The sequence below is a fragment of the Dicentrarchus labrax genome, unplaced genomic scaffold (genome assembly GCF_905237075.1).
Source record: "Dicentrarchus labrax unplaced genomic scaffold, dlabrax2021, whole genome shotgun sequence".
Taxonomy (NCBI): domain Eukaryota; kingdom Metazoa; phylum Chordata; class Actinopteri; family Moronidae; genus Dicentrarchus; species Dicentrarchus labrax.
Window position 1 is genome coordinate 8,270,605 of NW_026136718.1, and position 23,919 is coordinate 8,294,523.

Consider the following 23,919-nt stretch of genomic DNA (forward strand, 5'->3'; position numbering starts at 1 on the left):
TGAAATGAAAGGTTTCATGACGTGTAGAGTGGGGAAATATTTAGGAGGGAGGGGAAGTGAAGTATAGAGGAGCAAAACCGAAAACATGGACGTTTACTCACCTGGAGGGTTTGAATAAGTGTTCAGCATCAGAATCTTCCACTATTAAACCTAATTATTGCAAGTGAATTTTTGCAGCTGTGTGAGTTTTGCTCCTCTGCGGTGCCATTCAATAAGTCTCCTTTTTTCCCTTTAAATGTTTGTTATTGTAACAAATATGCCATCAAATTATAGCTTATTACTGCACCATGCTTATTAGTGCAGCAAGTCGGTAAACATAGACAAATGAGGCCCATTAAAGTTATTAGTTGGCATTCAAATCATCTGCTGCCAATTAGAGTGTAGGTAAATATGATTAGGTAAATACACCACTGACAAGAGGCCTCCGGACCAGGAACTAAAAATAGCAGATGAGTAAATTGGAAAAATTTTGGTGTGGGAGGCATTTGTCTATTAACGTTTTGAGTCCATGTGTTGATCAGAAAGAAGCAAGCCTCAAAAAGAGGTGGCAAAAGTACACACGTTCTTAACTCAAGTAGAAGTGTATAAACAAAATAGAAAGTAGAAGTACCCATTTAACTTCTTTACTCAAGTAAAAGTAAAAAGTACTCTCTGAAAGACATTTCCACCAGCTGTTTCTGTGCAAAGCTAACTGAAACTTCAAATAGGGTCAAGTCTCCCTTTCTTGTCTGCTTCATCTTGTTATGTCTTGTTCATTGTTTTTGTCATGTTACGTCTGTCATCAGGCATGATATGCACCAGTCTTACTGTTTGGAAGGTGTGAAATGTTGCAAAATAATATTAATATCATCAATAATTCCACTCAAAATCATAAAAAATTAAGTAACAAGCCCATTTTGAAAATGTAAGGAGTAAAATGTGCAGATATTTGAGTTAAAATGTATGGGGTAAAAGTAAAATGTTCAGAAGAATGTCAAAAATATAAATACTCAAGTAAAGTACAGATACCTGATAAACCGACTGAAGTAAAGTAGCAAAGTATTACTATTAAGTACACTATGTTTGGTACCTGAATGGGATTATGTATAGATTTATGTGTAATTTCTATCAATGTTCTGGTCCTCTCCATGTGCACTGTAGTTTTCTGTATGAGGACAGAGATGCTTTGTCTAATACAGCAGATGGATTATCCATAAAGCGTGTGAGAGACCACACCTGCTGCTACACAGTGCATTAGAACTGTGTAAAAAAACACATGTTTGTTTACTTCTTTCAGAACAGATGGACTTTCAATCCAGTATCTTGAGGGCTTTTTGTCTCTCCCAACATGATTACTGGTGCTGTTAAGAGCCATTTATCACAGACCTACACTCCTCAGCACCACCAGAGTACTATTTGATACCGAGCTTCTTTAGAAACGTTTAAAGGTTAGATGTTGTTGTCCATCTCAGTGGAATCTGGATTGAGAGCAGCATTAGAGCAGCTTTCACTTTGTAGCATCAACAGCCTTATATTATTAGATTAAAGTAAAAAAAGTAAAGTAAATGTCTTTGTGTGTATGTATCCATCTACCATCCTCAGATGTGTTTTGGAGAGGGTACAAGTATAAACCTTTTAGATGTATCTGGTGTTAGTAATTCTACACTCCAAAAGACAGGCAGGAGGTTTATGATTTGATTATGATTTCTTAATTTGAAATGTAATTTATTTCCTTTATTCTAAGACTTTTTTTTTTTTTTTTCGCTAAACTAGTTGATAAGGAGGCGCAGTACCATGGCTAGTCTTTTTGTTTGACTGTCTTTGGAGCTTCCAGAATTGGTCAACAAAATAAAATAAAATAAAATAAAATATTGTTATGTTATTATGTGGAAAAAGACATTTTTAGTTATTGGGGAATAATACTCCTGGAATTGAGCCTTGTCACTTGACCTGTATAAAATGCTAATTTAAATGACTATGATTTGTACTTTAATTGGTGGAAAGTAGATGAATAATGATAGAATGAGTAATTGTGCAATATAACTTTATTGTGCCTTGTTTGACAGTGACCACCAGTTGCTCTGCTGGTCCATAATAAAGACACAGTAGTTGTTTTGATGTTACATGCAGATGCAGTTTTTTCTTACTTGGTCTGTGTAAGTTGTTGTTGTACTAACTACTAATGATCTTGCTTGTCAACTTATTGTTTGATTTCCCAGGTTACACCCTGATGCATCCATCCCTGACACGGCCCTACCTGATGACAGAGCCTCCCCTGCACACTGACATCATTCACTACGAGAATATCCCAGGATTCCCTGCTGTCCGACAGAACATCCTCGGGTAAGAAAGGATGAAGATTAAGAAAACAGTTTTAAAACTGACCATTTAAATCCAGAACACACACACACACACACACACACACACACACACACACACACACACACACACACACACACACACACACACACACACACAGACACACACAGAGACACACACAGCATATTGTATGTGTATTTTGTGTGGTTTAATGGTGTGTATTTATTGCAGCCTCCCTCTGGGCAGTCAGATCATTGCTGTGCCGGTCAACTCCTCTCTGTCCTGGCACGCCAACCGACTCAGAGACAACAGCAAAGACGCATACAACGTCAGCTATGCCTGGAAACTGGTAGGTGTACGTACAGAACGTCCACATCTGACATGTGTTCACTGCTGACTTTTAACTTTACTGGCCAGCACTCAGCCTAGATTGAATAGTGAAATCACTGCTCACTATTTTACTCACATAGACACCCACAAATAAGGCACATTAAGTCTTACTTGCATCCTTAAAGTCCTTATAAAGACCTGTAGCATCACATTTTTCAAATAATTTCTGTTGAATGATTATTTCTGAGGGTTTAAATAAATGATGCAACAGGATGCAATATTTTATTGTTAGAGAATAATTGAAAATGAACACATGTGAGATTGGAAATTACTTGTTTTTCTCCTCGTTTGAATTGCAAGTTGTCAGGAGTTAATGCGAGCAAAAGGATCATATATTTGAAGCACAATAAGCACTTGCAGAGTCACAGCCGAGACAAATGATGATCTTTGGCTGTGAGCCAATGAGCCATTGTCGTGGTTGAAGAATTACTACCTCGTGCACTTTCTCTGTCTCTTTTCCATTTCTGTCTATAGCTCTTTATCATTACTGTACTGCTGTCTAAAAGCAGTATAGAGATTTATGCTCCCAGTCTTTATGTCTCCTGCAAACCTCCGCCACCTTAAATTAGCCGTTGTAATAAAAACCGAAGTGCTCACACACCCTGAAACTGTCTGTCCCTCGAATCTGCTTTTCCTCTCAGGCCCAGAAGTGTTGTGTTTTAGGAACAAATGGCAACAGAACAGCAATAACATCACGCCATATTGAGTCTTTTTGCTTTTTGACATTTAGATTTTTGGCAGCAGTAAAAATATCACACTTAATTCAGGCATTTCACTTTTTGCCTTTTTTAAAGGCTTTTGACATTTGGTTTTTTTCACACAGACGCTAGAGTTCAAACACGTCACCTTTCCCATGAATTTGGCAGCTGTCTGTTTTTTAAAATGAACTCTCTAGAGCCAGAAAACTGGTAAATTGACCTAGAAAGAAAAATCGAGAAGATTCTTTTGGTTCCCACACCATTCTGTCATTTTACAGGACAAATAGTGTCCAGGGGCTCCCTCTGTATATCACCACACACGTTATCAGAAGCACCTGGGTCTTTCTAAAAACTGTTTGTTTGGCACTTTGCATGATTTAACAGTAAAGCCTCAGAATTTGGGACCAGACTAGCCCTCCATGGTTCATTTAGAATCAGTGGTGTGAAAGCAGCTGTTGAGCTGGACATGTTTATCTTCTCTGGAAGACGCCTGTGGCCCATAAACCACTGGCTGTGATGGCTGACGGTAAACACTGAAAAAGAGAGCTGATAGGGATGGGGAAAGACTTTTGGTTTATACAAAGTATCTTGTACAGGAGTGCATAAATTACATCAACTAGTATTTTATTCACATGCTCACACTGGTCCCTTAAGGTAAATCTGTTCATTAGAAGGGATCACCTGCCAAAAACAGTACAGTAGTTAACCCCAAAATCCAAATATATCTGTAAGACATTTTCCATTTTCATTTTTATATGATATGTTTATATGATACATTGACAGTAACAAAAATATAGAATATAATCAACCTTATCCTCCACTCCTGTCATGTCTCCTAGGTCCAGGACACATCATTCATCCTGTGCATCGTGTATGTGCAGCCGGAGATCCCAGTGAAGCACCTGAAGAACCTGAACACCGCTCCCAGCTCCAAGCTACTGTACCACCGTTTAGACCTGCTGGGTCAGCCCAGCTCCTGTTTGCACTTCAAACAGCTTGCCACAGTTGGTAAGAAAGGCACCAAATCCACAGCACTGGACTAATATATGATAACTTGGAGTAATAAATGAGTCTGCAAACTTTATTTTTTACCCATAGTCAGCTCTAAAACATTGATAAGCATCTCTGACTGTCCGCTTTTTCCCTTTCTGTCTCTTTCCCAGAGTCCCCCACAGTGATGTTGGCAGCTGGTAGTTTCTCCTCTCCCTATGAGCACCTCAGTCAGCCAGAAACAAAGCGCATGGTGGAGCACTACACCGCCTACCTGAGTGATAACACCAGGCTCATAGCCAACCCAGGCCTCAAGGTACACAAACATGGGAACACAGTTTCCACTCACGGCTAAGTCCAGCCTGGAGGCACACAGGGTTAATGTCGTTTACCTGACAAAAACGCATGACACGTAGCTTACAGACATTTACACAAATATTCATATTTCAGTGGGTCACAAGATAGTTAAAGTGTGTAGAAATGTTGTAAATGTAATTTGAATTCTAGTTCTTACAATATCTCTAACTTTTTTCACGCTGCTCACATTACAGCTAAAATTCACACATTTTAAATTAAGCTCTGCATCTTTAAGAAGGGGACAAACCCCCACGTGGTTTTGGCAGTCTGTGTGCATTCCTGTCCTGGGGGGAAGAGGGGGTTAGAGTTTGAACTCTAAGCCCCAGTCCCAGCTCTGATTCCCAGGCTAGTCTTAAAGGCCCCCCTCCAGTGACCTCATCACCCCTTTCAAACTTAGAAGCTTCTCTGAAAATGCTGCTGAGATGTGAATTTTTCAGGGTGTTTTTCAGGGCTTTAGGACTAATTGAGTCCCATTTATCCCTGAATACTTGTCTTCTGAGCCTTTCTGTTTGGGATTTCTTGATAATACTTTCACAATTGATCTATTTATAACTTTCCTTAGCAGCAGTACAGTAGAATAATTTCAACTTTAGATGTTTTTGTATTCACAGGTGTATTTTGTTTATGGTTAGACTGAAAGCAACCTTTGCCAAAAGATTCAGCCAACTTACATTTCAGGCCAACCGTAGATTAAGATTCTTCTCCTTTCTCAACTTTCTTTTTCCCCTCCTTGTTTACCTCCACCTTCCTTCTCTGTCCCCTTTCACTCTTCTTTTCACCCTCACCCCCTCCTCCCCCCCCCCCCCACATCCCTTCATCCTTTCCCCTCTGCAGTCCTCTGTCAGGAACGAGGTTATGGCGACCAGTCACGTCACGGATGAGTGGATGACACTAATGGAAATGAGTAGCCTCAACTGCTACATTGTGCGCCGTTACATAGCAACGCCTAGTGGGGTGCTCCGGATTTACCCAGGATCACTGATGGACAAAGCCTTCGACCCGACCCGCAGACAATGGTGAGGCTTACTTTGGAGGGTGTGAAGGGGGAGACAGGAGTGAAGAGTGTGTTTTAGGGGAGCAAAAGGAGGTAGGGGATAGTGTTGGGTAGGTAGGAGTTAAAGGGAATGAGTATGTGTGCAAACTGGAGGCACATGTTTGTGCTTAAAATGGCCACCAGCCATTACTGAGTTGAATTAAGTGAAGATTTTCTATTCAAACTGTTGAATTGTAATGAATCAAATAGCCAGTAGAATGTAATGCAAAAACATTTTTTCCTGTCTTTTTATTTAGAAATCTAAGTAATTAAAAAAGAAAAAGTTTTAAGTTTTTGGGTTTTGATTGATGCTGATTGTTAGGATGCACACTGTGTAGAGCACTATCAGGCTTTTCTGTGATAACAATTCAAATATTACATTTATAGTTCCACTTTTTTTACTCTTTTTTTTGCAGCGTTTGCAGTTTCAACCTTTTTTTTTTTTACTACTTTATTGAAACAAATATATATTTAGAGTAAGGGTAATTAACAATAGAACAGTTTTTTGTTTGTACATTCAGCTATAAGTGAAATGTACTGTTTGACATATACAGTATAAGCTGATCAGAAAAGACTGACTAACTTCTTGCATTTCAATTTTATTTTCTGAACATAAAACCTAGTCAAAATAACTATTGATCAAGTAAAAGTGAGAGTAAAAAAATCCTGTCATATTCAGTGAATCCACACAATACCTTTTTCCAAAGTAAAGTAATGCAGTTGTAATGCAAGTAATCCACAGTTGTTTTACATGTTAAATGCTCCTGCAATTTTCTGTGTTCCCCACAAAAAGAGTTCTCATTCTCCAGTTTCCATAATGAGCTGCAAAAGCATCTTAAATGATATCTCATTTAATTTACTAGCCAGGAAATAATGTAAATAGTCACATTAATGAAATAACCCTCTACCTTTGTGACGTGTTGTGTAGGTACCAGCATGCTGTGGCCAACCCTGGCCTCATCACCTTCACAGGACCATACCTGGATGTGGGTGGGGCGGGCTACGTTGTCACCATCAGTCACACCATCCATGCTTCCAGGTAAGAAAGTGTTATGCTGAATAAGTGTGTGCTTAATGAAAGTATTTAAAGTGAGACAATATACCTTTTCAAAGAAGAAAACGCATGATCTCCCTCTTACAAATGAAAGGTTAAAGTCATGAGGAATAAAACTCACCCTTGACTGTCACCATTGAGTCACTTCTGACTCTTCTCTATTTGTGCTACTTTACTTTTTGTACGCACAGTTTTAGCATGTAGCCTATTTGCATTTCAGTGGTTTTTATCAGAAAAGTAAAACAGGAAGTAAACGCACCAAAACCTCCCAATTGTGTTCTGGTTCCACTTACACAGGTCGTGTAAGGATGATGTCTTCTAAAGCAACTGATTCAGGATAATCTTAGGACCAATCCTGTATTTGAGTTTCAACTCACTGTTCACTGTTTGCGATAGCTACCTGACCCACAACTTTACTGTTTTGGTTCAACTCTTTTAGTGGTGTTGTTGGCAGGCAAAGTTAGTAACTACCTAGTGAACACAGTGGAGCATTTAGCTATTGGTACTCTTAAATTCTAATGCCGCTCTGTATCTGCTAGATGTGCAAGATTGACAAATTTGTGTGAATGTATACCTTGGCTCTCCATATTAGAGACTGCTCATTAACAGATTCCTTGTTGTTATGAGCTGAGACACCATTGTGGGCTGTTAGGCTCTCAGCCCAGAAGTCATTTCAGCAGAGCACATTGTGTCTGAAGACCGGAGATAATCTAAAGGAGGCTAAAGGAGGCGAAAGGAGACCATTGACTGTTTTTGTTGCTTCAGGGCTGAGTAGCGAGTAACAGAGTATCCCTCAACCAAATGATCTGGGTTCAGTCACAGTTATCTTCAACTATCTGCTCTTCCAAAGAGAGCCCTCTTGAGCAAGCCACTGTATTCCAACCACCTCCTCGAGCCTGAGTGTTAACACCCTTGTGCTTGGGCCAATTTTTATAGAAGATAAAGCAGAATGTTTTGGACACAGCCTCTTTGAGTTGGAGGCTTTAAGAAGCCTGAAACTGCGGCTGAGATTAGAGTGTTTATGTTTGTAGTTCTGTGAGCTTAAAATGAAACTTAGCTTGAAGGAGTACAATAGCAACTGTTTACCACGGCCCATGCAAATGTACAGTATACACATAAACATTCAGTATCAGTGTCTCTGATAAGTCAGGATTAGCGTGTTGATGACTGGCTCAGTGAGCATAACATTGTGCAGCCTGTAGTCTGCGTAAACACGGGTTTAAAGAGAGTGTGTGTATGTGTGATGTCTTTTATTTATGTGTTTAATGGGAACTTTTTTGGCTGGTGTGGGTAAACATTTATGTTATCATAAAGGTCTGTAGTGTAGTGAGCTATAACTGACAATTACTTCTGTCAGCATACAGCCGAACACACAATCTCAGGCGAGATTTAACAGAAAAGCTTCACTTGTTCGCTCATTTTCTGTCTGCTACTTTTCTCTCTCTCTGTCTCCTCCTCTGTCTTTAGCTCTCAGATGGCCCCTGGTTATGCCATTGCAGTGATGGGCATAGACTTCACCCTACGCTACTTCTATAAGGTACTGCTGGACCTGCTGCCCATCTGCAACCAGGACAAGGGCAACAAGATCAGGTAGGAAGAGGATGGATTGAATGGCTGGCTTATCTTCTTTTTACATCATACAAATTATTCCTACTTTATTCTTTTTCTGTTGCTTCTTTTGCCCTTTTCCCCTGAATTTATCCAGAGATTGGCTAAACTTCTGTTTTACGGAACAAGAATTAAACTTGCAGAGAGAGGGAAGAAGAGATAAGCTGATTATCATGGCATTCCTGCTGGAGATGTGACTTTTTTCATACATACTTTTTTCTTTTTGTTTTGTTTTTCATCCTTTTTCTTCCACCCCCTCCTCTCCCAGTCCCCTCTTCTTCCCCTGTCTTTCTCCCCCCCTCTCTCTCTCTCTCTCTCTCCACTTGCTTCATGCTCTCTCTGTTGGTGTTCAGGAGCCATATAAAACAGGATTAGCTCAAAGGGGGTGTGGGGCAGAGACGAGCAGTATTTGGCAGAATGTTTAAGGGAAGGAGGGAGGAAGAATGGAGCCATATTATGCAGGCTGAAGTTATATTGAGTACTTGGGAGAAAGAAAATATTTATGTTTGTACATTGTAGGTGCTTCATAATGGAGGACAGAGGGTACCTGGTCGCTCACCCCACTCTCATCGACCCCAAAGGTCATGCCCCTGCAGAGCAACAACACATCACACACAAGGTAAAGGCCCAGGGTCACATATGTAAATGTAAAAATAACAACTTAATATAGCCTTTTAATAATCATAAAAAAAAAGAAAAACCTGCTTCTTTTTGTGTTTATTTTTCTTTCATTTCTTTTTTGCATGATCGCAGGAGCCGTTGGTGGCTAATGACATCTTGAACCATCCCAACTTTGTCAAGAAAAACCTTTGTAACAGCTTCAGTGATCGCACCGTGCAGCGCTTCTACAAGTTCAATACCAGCATAATGGTAAAAAACATGAGATAACTGGATGTATGGTTGACTGCACAGGAACACCGGTTCACACAGTTACACAGCAGTTGGATACAAACAGACTTCTGAAGGCCAGTCTGAGCAATATGTGATAGTATAACACTGCCACCTTGTGGTCATCCTTGGTGTTGCAACCTTGAATTCTTCCTATGTATTTTAATTCTAATAAAAGGACACTGTGTTTTAGTGCAGTTAGAGTCTGACAGTGTATAAGTCAAGTTTAAGGTCAGCTTATAAATAGATTAATAAGGAGCAGAAAGATTATTACAAATGAATGTGTGTCTAAATACTTTATATTCCTTTTTATTACCCTGTGTGGACTATGTATTGATCATATGTCTCTCTCTTAGGGGGACCTAACCAACCTGGTCCATGGTAGCCATTGTTCTAAGTACCGTCTGACCCGGATCCCTGGCACCAACGCCTTTGCTGGTATCGTCAACGAGACATGTGACTCTCTGGCGTTCTGCGCCTGCAGCACTGTGGACCGACTCTGTCTCAACTGCCACAGGTCTCTCCTTCACCCCCACTCTCATTAGGGCTTCACCGTTTTTCCTTTCAATCACTTTGTTGTAAAGAGAGTAAACTCTATGATCCTATCAGAATCAGATCCAGATCTAGAGTACAATGCTGCAGGGGAACAATCATGTGAATTGTATTTGCTATCATAATTTTATGACCAGATGAAAATACTAATTAAATGGAGATCATGGTATGCTATTACAGCAAACTGATGCACATGTGACTGTTGTGTTTTTCAGAATGGAACAGAACGAATGTGAGTGTCCATGTGAGTGCCCCCTGGAGGTCAATGAGTGTACTGGAAACCTCACCAATGCTGAAAACAGGTCAGTGCAAAACATGTCTGAGCCAAACACTACATTACATTTATACTCCCAAATTCTACATTGCTTGTAAAGAGTGATGTAATATCATGGAAAAATGTGTTTAAAACTATTTAATGCAGGTATTTTATAGAAGAGGATACTTTTCAGATGATGCCTGATCCCTTTTTTAAGAAGAGTACCTGAAGAGTTAAATGAAAAGAGATACGTATTTGGAAAAATGGAATTTGGAAGATTTCGAAATAACACAATTAACTACAAATATGCCACAATAATATAATGTTTTTTAGTTCAAATATCTTTATTTGCAGGATTTTCCTAGCAAATATTGACATATATATTGACTGTGATTAAATCAGTATATATGTCTGCCAGCCCTTAAAGTCTCCATTAAACATTTGCCAGATTAACTGGTTTAGTTCCTGTACATGGTACTAGTGTCTGCACATGCTCATATTTCAAAGCTGGCAAGTCCCTTTTCTTAGTCCAATTCTCCTCATTTGAACTGCGGACAATAATGTGCTCCTGCAAACATTTTAGGGAGCTCCGTAAATGTTGTGGGTGTTTCCTCACTTCTTTCTCTATCACCATGTCTCTTTCCTTTCAGTTCTATTCTTGTGTCTCTCCCACATCTCTCTCTTTCTCTCTCTCTCTCTCTCTCTCTCTCCTGCTTCACCCGTCTCCTTTCATCAACCATCAGCAGCCTTTGACAGCACGTCAATGTTTCAAATGCCAATTCCTTCTTTATTTCAGGAAGACATGCAATTATCATTTTTCAATGTCAGATGTTCCCTCTGTATTTTGTGTCAAGCAGCACTGATGTTTGTCTTTTTAGAGCTGCTTTGCATACATTGACATGCTGACATTCTTTCGAGGGTGCACGCTTTGATTTCTTTTTGTATCAAATTAACTGTATTTGTAAGTGTATTCATGTTTTATTCTAGGATTTAGATGTATGTTTGTATTTTGATCAAGAATATGTACTGTACCTGCACCGGTCTGTATTTTCACCTCCACCATGATTGTGTGTTATACAGGAACCCTAGCTGTGAGGTGCATCAGGAGCCAGTCAGTCTGAATGTGATTGATCCCACTCTGCATGACACCCTGCCCCAGTGTATCAACACTCGCTGTAGCCAGAGATACACCAGCAGGTATACACACTAAGCTACACACATCTACAGTAAACATTAACAGCTATAATGAATATAGGAATGCATGTATAAAGTATAACAGTCTTACAGAACCATACCTCTGCCCGGGGATCTTAAAGTACAAGCTGGCAGTCATGTAGAGCCTTAAAAGTAATCAGTAAAATCAATTCTTAAACTTACTGGCCAGTGTAAAGAGTCTAAAACAGGAGTGACGTGATCATGTTTCTTGGTTCTGGTTAAAAGCCTGGTGGCTGAGTTCTGTACAGTCTGGATTTGATCATTAGATACATGCATAAACCACCAGACAAATAAAACACACACATAAATCTAACATGAAGTATAGGGTGGATTTACAATAAAGTTATATGGCCAACCATGAGAATGTCATGCTCATAAACAGCATAGTGCCACCCAGTGGCAATGAATGGAAAGTGTGCTCAAATCTGTATTTGTATGCCACTATAGAATAAACTCTAAATATTGTATCAGTGCATATTTAACCCAGAAACATGACTTTATGTGTCTGACAGAATCTACTGTAATGCACTGTTAAAGAAATCCCAAGCTTTTAATAATAATAATAATAATAATAATAATAATAATATTACTTATGAATTCCTGTCAGATTTAAATGTAAATAGATTTACCCTCTTTACTGAGGAAATTGGAAGAAAAATAACTTTTTGTCTCTGAAAGATTACTTTTTTATTGATCACCTTAATTAAGTTCTTTTAAGTGTTTTAAAGTGTATTTTGAACACTATATTCTGTGCCCCGGTTTCAGTGACTGTTTTGGCGTATTGGACTGTGAGTGGTGCATGGTGGACAGCGACGGTAAGACTCATCTCGACAAGCCATACTGTGCTCTGCAGAAGGAGTGTTTCGGGGGCATCGTTGGTGCCAAGAGCCCTTATGCGGACGGCCTGGGACTCTTAGGTGAGTGAAATGTGGATAAAAATCAAGTACTCACGCTAAAGAACTAGATCCTTTCTGTTGTAAATATTGTGATATTGCGATGTTGCAGTACAAAGCAGCTGAGTCCTTCAGAGCCTTTGCAGAGCCTGGTTCCACAGTTTGGAGACATTTTTTGTAATGACTATCCTACCTAATCAACACAGTAAAGTAACAAACAAGCAACAACAGAAAAAGAAGACAGGTATAATTATTTTCAGGGTCTTTGGTACAACATAAATGTTACTTTCATCACAGACAACCAATATTTCAGCTTGACTGAAACTTTTTCTTTGGTTCATCTTTTTTAAGAAGAGAATTGGCCATCTGCCTGCACTTGAATAGTTTTTCTTTGGCATTCCACACCGATGAGAGAATCGAAGTGAAGTAGAAAATGTCTCGGCGTCGCAGCATGAGTTAGGATCTGAGCCCGATCTGTTTCATATTGGCTTGTTGTCACTTCTTGAGCCGTCTGAAATCCTTTGTACTTTAAACAACCTTCTGCCTGTCCTTCCCTCTCCTTTCTTCCTCTCGCTTTCTTCCACAGATGAGGAGGTGGCATCTCTGAACATGATCAAGAGCGCCCCTGTGGGTCCAGTCGCCGGGGGCATTATGGGATGCATCATGGTGTTGGTGCTGGCTGTGTATGCATACAGACACCAGATCCACAGGCGTTCGCACCAGCACATGTCACCACTGGCAGCACAGGGTAGGAACTGATGGATGTATTCACAGATACACACTTTTATAAAGTGAAACCTTACAGTTTTTAAATTGAAATGGATGTGGAATTCCCATAGAGGCACCATGAACAAAATAGACCCACAGCATCATTTTCTGCATTTGTAGAGAATTTGTCTGTATTTCATATGAACACTGGTTGGCCTGTGGTGCCCAAAAAGGCAGTTGCTTGTATTAACCTTCACATTTTTTTCCACCTACACTGGCAGTTCTTTAAATATCACAAGAAGCTACAGGGACAAGTTTTAAAGCAACACGAGTAACAAGCAGTGTGGCAAGTGCTGCTGGAGCTAAACAGCTGACATTAGCATCACGTGGCAGCAGCTGCTGCTGCTTGATTTGTGTAATTACTCAGTGTTATTGACAAAAACATCAAACAAGATTACAACCTCATTAAAACTCTTGAGTCCAAGTCACTTTCAGTCTGATAGTTTGGTAAACAACTTGGAATAGATGGCGGAGAGTGTGGCTACGTTATCACAAGGCATTAGGCTGAGCAATTGGCTCATAAAGTCACGACATGTTGAGTCTCTTCTGCAGCCGCAGCTTATAGCAGCGACACACACACGAAGCAATAAAAGTACCTTGTACTGTGTCGCCCCCGTTTTCGACATACTAAACCCTAATATACACACATACACAAACAAGCCTTCCTTCTGGCTAATGTCCCATGTATAAAGGTTATTAACTTAGCCAAAGAGCTAAAAGGAATATCAGCTGAAGTTCCCATACAGATATGAACTCTCTGGCGTTGCTGGCTTTGGATAAATAACTCTGTTCAAATATTCCATCACAATATCTCATCTTGACGTTTTTCTTATTCCCTTTCTCTCCGTGCTGCTCCAGAAATGTCAGTGAGAATGTCCAACCTGGACAACGAAAGAGATGAGAGGGATGAAGACAGCCATGAGGACAGAGGAATCAGTATGTATAGTTTGATATCTCATTGATATAAATGTTATCTTCAACACATGCAAATCATTTTATAGCAGGATTGAGTCCTAAATTAGTTCAAATGAGTTAGCATTTTTGCAAATCTTCCATTTGTCTTACAGTTGATGGGTTTTGTGAATGGGTTTTTGGTTGGATGTCTGAAATAAGTGCTGTGGTTAACATAAGCTAAAGGCGGTTGCTAAATAGCGACTAAATGACACAACAGAGGTTTGTCGGTGACTTTAAATGTCATCGCGCCGAACACTTATGGCAACCCTCCTGTCGTTTGTTTGTAGCCTAAAGTTAGCTTTTTTGCTTCTGGTAATTGTAATTATGCTTCAGAAATCATAAAGTTGTGTGTCATCAGAGTTTATTTTCTGCAATAATCCAAAATCCAATGGAAAAATCCCATGAGGTTTTTTTCTTGAGGGAACCAGGGTGATGCTTCTGGGTTGGCCTACAAAAAGACATGATCCCTGTAGCACTCTATATTGGGTTTGAATACTAATGATAAAGTAATTAAAATTTGCCTAGGGCTCACTGTGTGACGGTGCAGGTATTTGATTTCTAAACAAGGTCTTTGTATGTGTGTGTGTGTGTGTTCACTTTCAGTCAGTAATACTCGATTCATTGCTGCGGTGATAGAGCGGCACACTCACACTCCTGAGCGGAGACGGAGGTACTGGGGACGATCTGGGACAGAGAGTGACCATGGTAAGACAAATAATAATAAATTCTCACACATAAACAAAGATTTATGTGGCAGAGAAGTTTACAAAAAAGCACAAATGTGATGACAGTTAGAAACCCTGCTTGTGTGCACTGTATTATGTCATGCAGTACATCAGCATTGATTGAAAGAGGAACTGAGTAGGTTGCATTTGCCTGTGATGCTGTAATGCTGTGTCAAAGCAAAACTATTTATATGATTCCTATCCCTCAGTAGTTGTTGCATTGTTCTCTGTAGGTTGACAACAACTGACCAATATTTGCCTCCATGTCATGTTATTCTTACACAACAGTTAGTTCAGTCTAAAATAGTCATTTTAAACGTTTGCATGCACGCAGTAATGTCACTGCAGCAAAGGTTGTTGAAGTGTTTGACGTGTAGAAGAACACAGATCCATACTATCCTTTCGCCGTGTCGAAGTTATGCTGCTTTGCCTCGTGCATAAATGTGCACAGCCTCTCTCATAATGGGGAGAAACTTCATCCTATTTCACCCACCCTCAGTCCATCCCGTATTAATCAGAATGTTAGCCTAGTGCTTACAACCTGGCTGTCAGATCAATGGCAGTGCCCGCCGTTTTAGCTGCGATCTATAATGCAGGTTGTTATTCATGTGCAGGTTAAACAGGTAACAGGCAGCTGCTCCGGCACTGCTAACTGTGTGTCTTTATTAATATTAGTACAGTTCACATCCACTCTACCAAAAGCTCTCTACAGCTCTAAATGGACGTCACTTCACATGGCGTCTCAGTTCTCTAAAAACACATTTCCTCGTTCTTCGTTACATTTCCTCTCCCTGATGGGAGGGACTAAGACGCAAGGAAAAGATGCAAGTGAGGGAAACGTGGATGCAATTAAGCGACATGAGACGCACCCCCAGAATAGACCCAGAACATGCTGGAGAGTGTACATATCCCCACCTAGCATAGGGAATACCTTGGGCTTTCCCCAGGAAGAGCTTTACCCTCTGCTGCAGTGACCCAGATCCAGAAAGCAACAGAACATGCAGTTTTTTAACATGCACTATAGAACATAAAACCTTATCAAGATAATAAACTACTCTATCAGAAACCATATTTGGGACGACATATTTTGGTATGATATATTTTTTAAATGAATGTTACAAATCCACAGTTAGCTCTCGGTTCATTGGCAGGGGTTCAGCTCCTGGCTTGTTCTTTTCATTATATCACAGCTCAGAACCTTGTTTTCTCTCGTCTGTAGCTCTGAGAGTTGCTCATGTTCACTGTAATCGTTTGTAGAACTTGTAAGTCTGACACTCGACGAGCGTGGATGGACAGTTTCACCCACACAGGCTCTTACCACCTACATATGGCATCACTCCACTTCCTGGCAATGAGTCTCTCCAGTACTTGTTGCATAACTGATGATGACAGAGAAAACAAGGATGAAGAGAGGAGAGTGGGCTAAAGTGAAACAAAGACACGAGTAAGAGCTTGTCAGCCGCATGTTATGTACAGTGTAGCTGTTAAACCAGAGAGGATAAAGAGTTGTTTATCTTTAGTGACTCAAGAGTTATAATCTCTGTACTTCCTCTCTGCTGCAGAACGGATTGTTACAAAATAATGAATTTAAATAATCTTAAATATCAAAGACATTTTTTAATATAACATTTTTTGAAGGAATGTTTTGAAGTTTGTCATCTGAAACACATTCTGTCTCATGTAGTAAAATAATTAAAGCGCTCACAGTATAACAGTGATTCAAAAAGGACTGAAAAAAGAGCAGTCCAGATAAGTGGACAGGAAAGACGTATCGTTGTGTAACTGGGGATGGGAAAGAAAAAAAAACTGAAAATAGAGGACAAGAGGAGAGATGTTGAGATGCAAAAATGATGAAAGAGGGGAAATAAGCGTGAAATGCAAGGGCGAGAGGACAGGGCCAGAGAGGAAGATGAGTTTGAAATAATGGAAAGAGGGGGTGTTCGTGCGTCAGGGATTTAAACAAATTCATTCCTAAGTTGACGCTTCAAAGTTGCTGCTCCTCTCCGCTTGGTCAAAGGTGCCCTCCTACCACAATCCACTCACTCACACTGCTGAAGGGTATGATAACACACACACACACACACAAACACACACACACTACGTGCAGATCACCAAAGGATCAGAGCATTAAATCTGTTAAGTGAATGACGCACACATGTACAGAGTGCTGTTTGGCAGTGCTTGTTTCAGCTGGCTAGAACTACCCATTTAATAATGAATAGTGCATACATATAATTATCATACGTTCAGATATTGTTTTACTGTGCAACAAACATGAAGAACATAATCATTTTCTGCCTTCAAAATAACAAAAAAAAAAACATGTTTTAGGAGTCAAAAGCTTCCAGACCTGTTACTGAGTTAATCTTGTCACCAAATTATGACAGTTAAAGGAGATATAAATCTGAAGTGAAGATCGATACCACTCTCTCAGCCAGTTAGCTAGGTTGACTAGTTACTGCTTTCTTACCAAGAAAGAGAAGACCAGAGATTTTTTTATGTGGTATTTAAGTAGTAAATCATCTTTTCACCCAGTCAGATCACCTTTGACTGGGTACCTTGTGAAATGTTTAAAATGTCTGTCTCCACTTTTCAAGCAGGTCATCTTTATTTTCTAGTAAACCTAAACCTAAAAAGATAGAGGTGGCTGTTTTTACTGATTCATACTGTCAGTGGTTGGATCTCTTCTTGGAAACACAACTGGACGACAACTGTTTCAAATGTGTAAAAATACAACCCTTTATTTTCTTGGTGTATAATTTATGAATCAGTTCTATAAATTACAGCTGCACATGAAAAATTGTAAAATTTGTCTTAAGGACAACATATAATCCAACCTTCTGGGGGCATTTTTCCAGGCGGTGACTTTTGCCCTAATATGGCGACCGCACAGTCGCACGTCATATCAAGAACATGGTATCTGTGTTCCTGTATCTATGGTGTCTCCGAGGTGCAATAACATGGCAGTTTATCCTGGCCCTCCACACCTCTTGACATTAAGGGATTTGCTTTCCTCACCTGGTGCAGCTGGAAATTGTCAACAGGACAGAGTTAGCTGTAGACCTGCCTGAAACTCTGGCTCATGCTTTGGGGAAAAGAGGGATAAACTGTGCTGAAGTTGGCACCTTCAGTGTCTGGAACTTCTTTGAAGTCTCCATCGCTCCTTTTTCCTTTAATCCTTCCCTTCCTCCCTCCTTCTCTCTGCCCTCCATTTCTTCTCTCCTTGTCACTCCCTCTGCACATTCTTCTGTCTCTCCTTGTCTTTGTCAGCTTTATTCCGTGTGGTATCAAAGCCCGGCTAATCTTCTGAGAATCGGGGAGGGAAAATTCGGTGCAAACTTCTCAGTTTGACTTTAGTGCAGTGAGTCACACAGGACATTTACTTCTTTTACATCACGCCACAATGCGGGACGTTCACTGCCTTCTGTTATATGACAGTATATGACATACACCACTAAACAATTCTAATTCGAATAACTTTGGTGATCCCCTGACTTTTCCTTTCTGTAGGACCTATTTAGCACTTGTTTGTGGATAGCCAAAACAAAACAAGATGTCTGATCATGTGAACTCCCAGAGCCCTGAGAAGAATGTCGAGGGATTAGATACGTTTACTTGAGGGTTTAACTGTTTATCTGTTTGATGTTTGGAGAATAGTAAAGGTTGGTGGGAGATACATTTCACACACAAACATACACTCACGCACATACACTTGCATACATATACTCTGACACACACACACACACACACACACGCTCACTAATCACTTGGTTCAGTTTCTCTGATTTAATGTTTCATCATCCAAAACGGCAGTTTCTATAAATATGATCGCCGAGGCACTCAGGCTTACAGGGTTATTTGCTCAACTGTAATAACAGATTGATGTTCCCATCGTGCAGCATGTTGCTGGTCTCACCTCGGAATCTGAAAAGACGGCGCTGAAGGAATTAAGGAAAATGGGTTTATTTCCAGATTAACTCCCAAATATATATTTTTTTATAGTCAGACCATGGGTTTCAGATGGATTTCATGGCCCTGAAGGTGATAAAAACCCACTCAGCAGATGAAGGGTAATGTTGAATTTGAGTCGAGTGAAAAAATTAAGGTTGTCATAAAAATTAGCTGCTGCAAGCTTTGAACAATCAAAGTACATCGTTAGTCATCTCAGTTCTCACAAAACTGGAGATAAATCTGGCCTAGGATACATTTCAAATTGTCTTTCATTAGTAGAATGCAGTATCATGAAATATTGGCCTCTTTATGTTCAAACTGTTATTTTCTTATTTTCTGACCCAGTAATCCCCTTTCTGTGTGACAGCAGTGCTGCCCTCCCACTGCTCCACTTACCAACGTATCCCAACTGCCGTGTTGGCTTATGTTTCCGTCTCCTCAGGCTGAACGTATGTGCAACATGTGTAGGAAAGCGGTCATAAATATGTATGCGTCTTTGCCTCAAATTGTATGAGAAAGCTGAAACAAGGAGCAAAACTGCCCTGTAGGGATATTTAGTTGTCAGTGTGCCGTCAAAGAGCTTGTACTGCTTTCAGAAACAGTGTGTGTTACCATGTATTCACGTGAATGTGTTTGACTGGAGGGCGTCATTTGCTGAGTAGTTGTTTTTTATGGTGTTTTCCCATTTCTTTTCAATGTTTTAAGTTCTTTATATATGCCTTAAAGCAGACGAAGTAGAATATTATATAATATATAATGTAAAAAAAAAATTGCACTGATTTTTAACTCTTCAAAACTTTATAGTGGTTTTCAACATTTCCAGTTTAGTTTTAATGCCAAAAGTTAAGTGTAATAAGCGGTTAAACCATGGTTTTTGACTCATGACTGAACTTTCAGGCTTTGGATTTCTGACCTCAGCTATAAAGACTTGATAGGAATGAGAAAGGCAAAACATTCAGTGGTTCCAGCCTCTAAAATTTGAGAATAGGGTGGTTTTCTGTGCTGTTTCATTGTGATTGTGAGATTGAGATGTCACTAAATCCTAAACACTTGTCCTTTTAAATCTAATCAATAACAATGATATCAGACAAATGTCAGTTTTTCTCCCCCACTGCCTTATCTGCACATTAGGCAAGCTCATACAGAGACCTGACCCAAACAACTGGGCTGTGAAAACTGAAAAGATTTTGGCTGGGGAATCAGTTAATGTAAGAGTGTGTAAGAGGGTTTAAGAGTGATAACAAGTTCAGTAACACCAACCATTGCATGTTCTTCTGTCTCCAGGCTACAGCACCATGAGTCCGCAGGAGGACAGCGAGAATCCACCAGGAAACAACGATCCGCTCTCGGCCGGTGTCGACGTCGGCAACCACGACGACGACCTCGACCTGGACACGCCTCCTCAGACGGCCGCGTTGCTCAGCCACAAGTTTCACCCTTACCGGCACACGCATACACACCACCACCCGCTGCACACGCACCACCTGCAGGCCGCGGTCACCGTGCACAGTGTGGACGCAGAGTGCTGATCTTCAGCTAGGGATGGAACTGTTTTTTTTTTTTTATTGAATACTATTTTTAAAAACATTCGTGCTTAATTAGACAGCACACAGTAGGTACTGTCAGGATGGACGGCGGGAGAAAAGAAGCCACAGCTGGACCCCAATCCTAGAGTGTCACTGGGCAGCTGTGACCTCCGCTATGAATGGATGTTCAGCTTAATATGGGTATTAGCCTCATGGTCTCATTGTGCCAACATCTCCATCTCAACACTTTTCTTCAAACCCTGTCCAAAATCTGGCCAGTGTACACAGTTATACACACCAGACCTGGGCCAGTAAAAATAACCAAGTGGGATTTTCTTGGTTGTTTTCCGAAGGAATTTGGCATTCAGGACTCTGTAAGAGCATACAACAACCTTTTGGGAGCAGAAAAAAACCCTGCTTGAGCCATAATCAATGGCCTTCCTTGAGGAAAAGACACAACTGGAACCTTAAAAGCCTTGAGGGGAGGACAAATGCCTCATTTCCATGTGGAAGGCCAGAGCAAACACTTCACAGGACTGGAGGATAATCAAATTAACATGAAATCTAGATGCTGAAAGGGATCCACCTTTTTGCCCCAGGGCTCCATGCCAGCCTCCACACAGGTTGTTTCCCCACTAACCCTACTTGCGGTGACAGTCAGGAGGGGAACAGAGCACTCCTTACATCTCATAGAGTGAAAATACTGTATTTCCACACAAAGTGGGATTTAACGTGGGATTCTGTTACAGCTTTACTCTCCTTGATTGTGCAGATAGACGCTCACCAGTTTGGTTTTCTCTGAAAGTCGCTGCCTTTACCCACAGGAGTAGTTGCTGGCATTGCGTACCATGGTTTGGGAAGATATTTAGACATTGTCACGAGTGTCTGTGAACTTAAAAGTACAAAACAAAATCTTCAATGATTCTCATAAATATAGGAAGAAACACTTTAAAGAAGAAAAGATTATTTTTCTACTATTTATTAAAGAGGTAGATTTTCAGATGAGCGAGCAGCTGTTGCTAACAAAAACAAGAAAGTAGCTAAGATAAGCGATACGTACTGACCCACTTCCTGTAATCAGTGCATCATATTTAGGGTTTATTGTTTCCCTAAAATCTGTGACTGGTTTTTGTTTATTTTTCATTTTAAGAATATCATAACAGTGAGGGTGCATCATGTGCAGCCCATTTGGATTTTCTTTCTATTTTTCTCTATATTTTCTTCTACCAGAAGCATATTCTGAGCTCTCCTATCCATCGTTCTTTTACTATATAGTGTGGTGAACAGTGTCTTCTTCAAGCAGGAAACTTTTTTTGGATGAGCAGGGACCTAAAAGTCCAAATCATATCTGCTCCTTTCAAAAAAATAAAAAAATAAAATCCAGGTATTTTTCAGTAAATATCGGTTAAAAAAAAAAAAAAAGCGAAAAAACAATGAGCCTTAATCACATCCTGTGTCAGAGCAGTTAGGAGGAAGTGGTCTTTGACATAGAGCACATTCTTTCTTTCTGTATTCATAGTTCTGAATCACTGAGGTCTTTTGTGTTCTTGTAAAGTAAGGCTTGCTGTGCAGAACATCCTCATTCTGGACATGGAGGCAGCCTCCTGAGGATGAGGAGGAGGGAAGAGAGAGACTAACACCAGCAGAACATTCCTGGCTTTAGTCACTGCTAGGGATTTTGGCGTGTGAGGATAATTGGGGACCCTCTCCCCCTGGGAGATTAACAGAGACTGAGTGCTGTCTGACCCCAATTCTACCACAACTTTTTTGCCTCCGAGGCCAAGCTTACGATTCTGTATGTATGTTAAGGTTTGTGTGCTGGATTTGACGCAAAACAAGCTGAATGTCCAGTGATGCCCCAAGATGGAGTCTCCTTCTCATCAGAAGAGAGTGAACGAGGGGAGAGATGCTGCTGTTATTGTACAGAGGTTACACCCATCTGTCGGCTCCTCTGTGGTTAACCACTCAAAATGTCTTTTCTACAAAATGTCGCTGGTGTGTGTGTGTGTGTGTGTGTGTGTGTGTGTGTGTGTGTGTGTGTGTGTGTGTGTGTGTGTGTGTGTGTGTGTGTGTGTGTGTGTGTGTGTGTGTGTGTGTGTGTGTGTGTGTGTGTGTGTGTGTGTGTGTGAGACAGAGAGAGAGAAAGAGAGAGTGTGAAGAAAGAATGATTATCCACCTGGAACATTTTCATTGAATGCATTATTGTATTTTTTTTTTTTTTCAAGATAGTATTAGAGAATTATAGGTGAAATTATTATGATTGAGAAATCCACTTATTTTTATTCTGATGAAGAGTCACCTGACCCGATCTGTGCTTTGTGGATTTGGAAAAATTGTTTTTCAGAGATTCATTATGAAGTGTAAATACAGAATCACAAATAGCTATTAATGTCCTGTACACTCCATATTTTTTTATGTTGGTAAGACATGATGTATGCTTCAAATGATGCTCAGATATTCGGGTTGATATTTTGAATTGTCTGTTCATGGTGTCTCGCTATATTTCTGATGCCTTGGATGTGTTTTTATTTTTATTTTTTAGATTCATTTTTCTTTAGGTCCATATTGGATGAAAGTCAGTACTTGGGGAAAATTAATACACACTTTCTACGTTTGAGAGACTTGTAGTTTATAAAGTTTTATCATGTGTCTTCAGAATGTTACATCTCTCCATGAACTAATTTAGATTTTAAAAAAACAAAACGGTACTACGTCTTTTCAGTGAGTAATGACCAAAACAACAAACTTGCAGTGGATTCAGGGTTTGCAGTAGGCTGCTGTAAGCCGTGCTATGTTGCTACTTTAAAGACCGTCAGCCATCTTCATTTCACTGTTATTTCAGAGTGTCACTTTAGTAGAATATTTACATTTGCACACCCAACGTGAGCTCATTAACCTTCATGATGCTAAAAGGGCTAAATAATATGAGACCTCTGATGGAGCACAGAGATTAAAACATACATATTATCTTAGTACCCACTCAAGACGTGGTTAAGCCATCAGACTATTTACTGCTGCAAGATTTATTTACCTGCAGTCTTGTGTAACACAAACAAAAATTAGAATAAAAAAAAATTGTCCCTTTTCCCCCGCTCACATGGTACATCATTTCTGTTCAGTTTGACATCAAAGCAGTCTTGTAGCATTTCAGGGCAAATCTTTTTGGATCAAATGCAGTCTTGCGAGTATATTTCTGTGTGTGTGTGTGTGTCTGTGTCTGTGTGTGTCTGTGTCTGTGTGTGTGTGTATGTGTTGGGACACTTTTTTTTTTTTTCCCTCCAAGTTGAGTTTGTTGTTAAAAGCATTTTTCTTCTGGAGAACTTTTAAACAGTATTTACCAGCTGTTGTAAACAAGTATATGTGTGTGTGTATACAGAACACTCTGAATCACATTAATTAATGTACTGAAGGAACATGTGTACATCACTCCCCTCATGTATCATATAAAGTTATCAAATTGAGATTTATTGCAATGTGAATGTGATAAAGTCCATTTTACACTTAAATTGACTTTCCTCTTTCTTAATTTCTTTATTTTTTGTTTTTCCCATTTATGAAAAAAAGGTAAATCCACACCAAAAGCAGCTTCAGGTCACCTCAGTGATGTCAACAGGTGTTTTCCATTCATTTTATTTTTTTAATTCAACAAAAAAATCGTGTTTCTGACAAACTGATGAATGGAAGTCCAACATTTACTCTCCTTTTAGCTCTCTCTTGGTGTCAGCAAAGAAAAACATGTCTAACTATTTTTAAAAAATATGTT

At 39.9% G+C, this 23,919-nt stretch overlaps 1 protein-coding gene across 1 annotated transcript in view; it reads left to right on the top strand.

The window, feature by feature from the left end:
* Positions 1 to 23,662, top strand: part of cachd1 (cache domain containing 1) — an 86,807-nt gene extending 63,145 nt beyond the window's left edge. The window contains exons 11-27 of the mRNA XM_051376158.1: positions 2,199 to 2,322; positions 2,530 to 2,647; positions 4,226 to 4,394; positions 4,550 to 4,692; positions 5,568 to 5,749; positions 6,695 to 6,805; positions 8,288 to 8,410; positions 8,948 to 9,047; positions 9,182 to 9,298; positions 9,673 to 9,833; positions 10,084 to 10,170; positions 11,205 to 11,321; positions 12,105 to 12,256; positions 12,819 to 12,980; positions 13,859 to 13,936; positions 14,558 to 14,659; positions 19,915 to 23,662. Coding sequence (XP_051232118.1) covers positions 2,199 to 2,322; positions 2,530 to 2,647; positions 4,226 to 4,394; positions 4,550 to 4,692; positions 5,568 to 5,749; positions 6,695 to 6,805; positions 8,288 to 8,410; positions 8,948 to 9,047; positions 9,182 to 9,298; positions 9,673 to 9,833; positions 10,084 to 10,170; positions 11,205 to 11,321; positions 12,105 to 12,256; positions 12,819 to 12,980; positions 13,859 to 13,936; positions 14,558 to 14,659; positions 19,915 to 20,159 — 2,291 coding nt within the window. The 3' untranslated portion in view covers positions 20,160 to 23,662. The remainder of the gene's footprint in view (positions 1 to 2,198; positions 2,323 to 2,529; positions 2,648 to 4,225; positions 4,395 to 4,549; positions 4,693 to 5,567; positions 5,750 to 6,694; positions 6,806 to 8,287; positions 8,411 to 8,947; positions 9,048 to 9,181; positions 9,299 to 9,672; positions 9,834 to 10,083; positions 10,171 to 11,204; positions 11,322 to 12,104; positions 12,257 to 12,818; positions 12,981 to 13,858; positions 13,937 to 14,557; positions 14,660 to 19,914) is intronic.
* Positions 23,663 to 23,919: the final 257 nt, after the last annotated feature.